At 46.4% G+C, this 2,768-nt stretch overlaps 1 protein-coding gene across 1 annotated transcript; it reads left to right on the forward strand.

Annotated features, from left to right (window-relative positions):
• Positions 1-690: 690 nt before the first annotated feature.
• LOC110255337 (olfactory receptor 51G2-like) lies at positions 691-1,695 on the forward strand. Its single transcript, XM_084978254.1, has one exon. The coding sequence runs from the start codon at positions 691-693 to the stop codon at positions 1,693-1,695; it is 1,005 nt and encodes a 334-aa protein (XP_084834380.1).
• Positions 1,696-2,768: the final 1,073 nt, after the last annotated feature.

The following is a 2,768-nucleotide window of genomic DNA, read 5'->3' on the forward strand; positions in this document are numbered from 1 at the left end:
ACTGCAGAAAAAAGCAGCATACAGAAAGGGTCCATTAACTTCGGTTTGAGTAGTACTGTCTAATGCATGCCACTATTGTCTAAGGCAGTAAGAAATACTCTTGAATGATATACTATTGTAACTATAATTGCAAGAATGATTTTGCATGCATTTTTAAAAGAAATTTATTTACACCACACTATTTTTGGCTGAACATTTAAAACTACCATAGCAAATGACCATATCAAGTATTTTTTCTCATTTTTTCTTCAATAAATTACAATATCTGTGGAAATTGATCAAAAAAAAGAAGGTTTTGTTCTAGTCCTAAGGCTTAGATGCTCAATATTGGGAAACGGCGTATGTATTCTCATATTAGACACCCTCTAAGGTCCGCCTAAAATAAGAAGTCTATGAATAGCCAACTAAAAGCTCAGGTCAAATTTAGCATCTCTGGAGTTCCCGTGGTGGCTCAGCAGAAATGAACCTGACTCGTATCCACAAGGACGGACGCAGGTTCCATCCCTGGCCTCGCTCAGTGGGTTAAGGATCTGGCATTGCCCTGAGCTGTGGTGTAGGCCAGCAGTTGTAGCTCCAATTCAGCTCTTAGCCTGGGAACCTCCATATGCCCTGGGTGTGGGCCTAAAAAGACAAAAGAAAAAAAAATTAACATCTCCTTTTGCTCTAGGAAAGGCATGCGGCCCTGGCATCATGTTTCCCATCAGCAGCAATGACTCTGTCATTTCCACCTTCCTGGTGACAGGCACACCTGGGCTGGAGGCCGTGCACACCTGGATCTCCATACCTTTCTGTGCCATGTTCTTGGTTACCCTGGTGGGCAACACGACCATCATGGCAGTTATCTGGAAGGAACACCCCCTCCATGTGCCTATGTACCTCCTCCTGGCCATGCTCGCTGCCTCGGACCTGGGTCTGTCCCTCTTCACCTTCCCTACAATGCTGCGGATCTTCTGGCTGGATGCGCGAGAGCTCCCGTTCTCGGCTTGCTTCGCCCAAATGTTTTTCATCCACACGTTCCAGGATCTGGAGTCTGGGGTCATCCTGGCGATGGCCTTTGACCGCTACGTGGCCATTTCTCACCCGTTGCGCTATTCTTCCATCCTCACCAACGGCGTAATTGCCAGGATAGGCTTGGCGATCACTGCGCGAACCCTGACTGTGCAGGTGCCCCTCCCGATCCTCCTCAGGAGGCTGTGCTTCTGTCGCTCCAATGTGCTATCTCATTCCTACTGCCTGCATCCGGACATCATCAAGCTCTCCTGCTCCAACACCAAGGTCAACAGCATCTTGGGACTGTGCGTGGTCCTCTCCACCATGGGACTTGATTTTTTTCTCATTCTCATTTCATACGTCCTGATTCTGAAGACGGTCCTGAGCCTCGCCTCCCACGGTGGCCGCCTCAAGGCGCTCAGCACCTGTGTCTCGCACCTCTCTGCCGTGACCCTCTTTTTCACGCCCATGATCTGCCTGTCTCCTCTGCATCGCTTTGGCCCCAGACTCCCCTGGCACATCTATGTCACCATGGCCAACATGCATTTTCTCATCCCTCCCGTGATGAACCCCATCGTGTACGTGGTGAAAACCAAGCAGATACGAGAGAGAATTCTGAAACTCTTCCTCAAAAAAGGACCAGGAGGATCTCAAGTCACATTCAGTATGGGAATGAGCACAGACAAACAGAAAAATGCCTCATGAACCAAAGAGCCTGCTAATATTCCAAATGCCTGCAAAGACGGTGGGACCACTGACTCTTCTGAAGCACGCGGGATATTAAGGTGGATAAGCTTTAAAACCACTTCTATTCTACGCTTTGAATGAATATATGCCAAACAGGAAACATTATTTATTAAACTAAAAATGTGAAACAAGGCACTATTCTCACTATTTCTTTTCTTCTCTTTGTTTTCTCTTTATGGGCATCTGTGGAATATGGACGTTCTCAGACTAGAGGCTGAATCAGGGCTGCACCTGCTGGCATTGGCCACAGCCACTGCAACACCCCATCTGAGCTGCATCCGTGACCTAAATACACAGCAGCTTGTGGCAATGCCAGATTTAATCCACTGAGTGAGGCCAGGAGCAAACCTGTATCCTTACAGAGACAATAGTGGGTCCTTCACCCGCTGAGTGACAGCAGGAACTCCTCTCATTATTTTTTAGTCCAGTGGTTCATATATTTCAGTCAGAGAAATCTGTAGATTTAGTTTCCTCTTGGACAGAGTGAGTCAAATATTTGTTGTTATCATCAGATGTATCTCCCTTGACAGGGTGATAGCTCTTTACTAAACATCTATTTCATCCGTGACTTTTTGAGGAACTAGGGATACACTGTGAATTAAAGTTCTTGCCTTCATATGATTTTTTCTTAATGTTGAAGTAGGGACAGTGTGAAAGAAACAAACAAATGAATATCTAACATTGCTGTTGAAAAGATCTATAGAACCAGGAGTTCCTGGCGTGGCTCAGTGGTTAAAAAATCCAACTAGGAACCATGAGGTTGCAGGTTCGATCCCTGGCCTTGCTCAGTGGGTTAAGGATCCAGCGTTGCTGTGAGCTGTGGTGTAGGTCGCAGGTATGGCTCGGATCCTGAGTTGCTGTGGCTGTGGTGTAGGCCGGTGGCTACAGTTCTGATTTGACCCCTAGACTGGGAACCTCCATATGCCATGGGTGTGGTCCTAGAAAAAGACCAAAAAAAAAAAAATGTCCTATAGAACCAGAAAATGTCAATGATTTCGTATACCAACATGCTATTGCCAGACTCTAAAAAT

Source organism: Sus scrofa, chromosome 9, assembly GCF_054392235.1.
Source record: "Sus scrofa isolate SSC_HxYL_T2T_F1_AM1 chromosome 9, Sscrofa_HxYL_maternal_Yorkshire_Landrace_v2.0, whole genome shotgun sequence".
Classification (NCBI taxonomy): Eukaryota; Metazoa; Chordata; class Mammalia; order Artiodactyla; family Suidae; genus Sus; species Sus scrofa.

Bases quoted from the DNA above. Each gene is read 5' to 3' on its own strand.
- LOC110255337 (XM_084978254.1), top strand. From the start codon at position 691: ATGTTTCCCATCAGCAGCAATGACTCTGTCATTTCCACCTTCCTGGTG.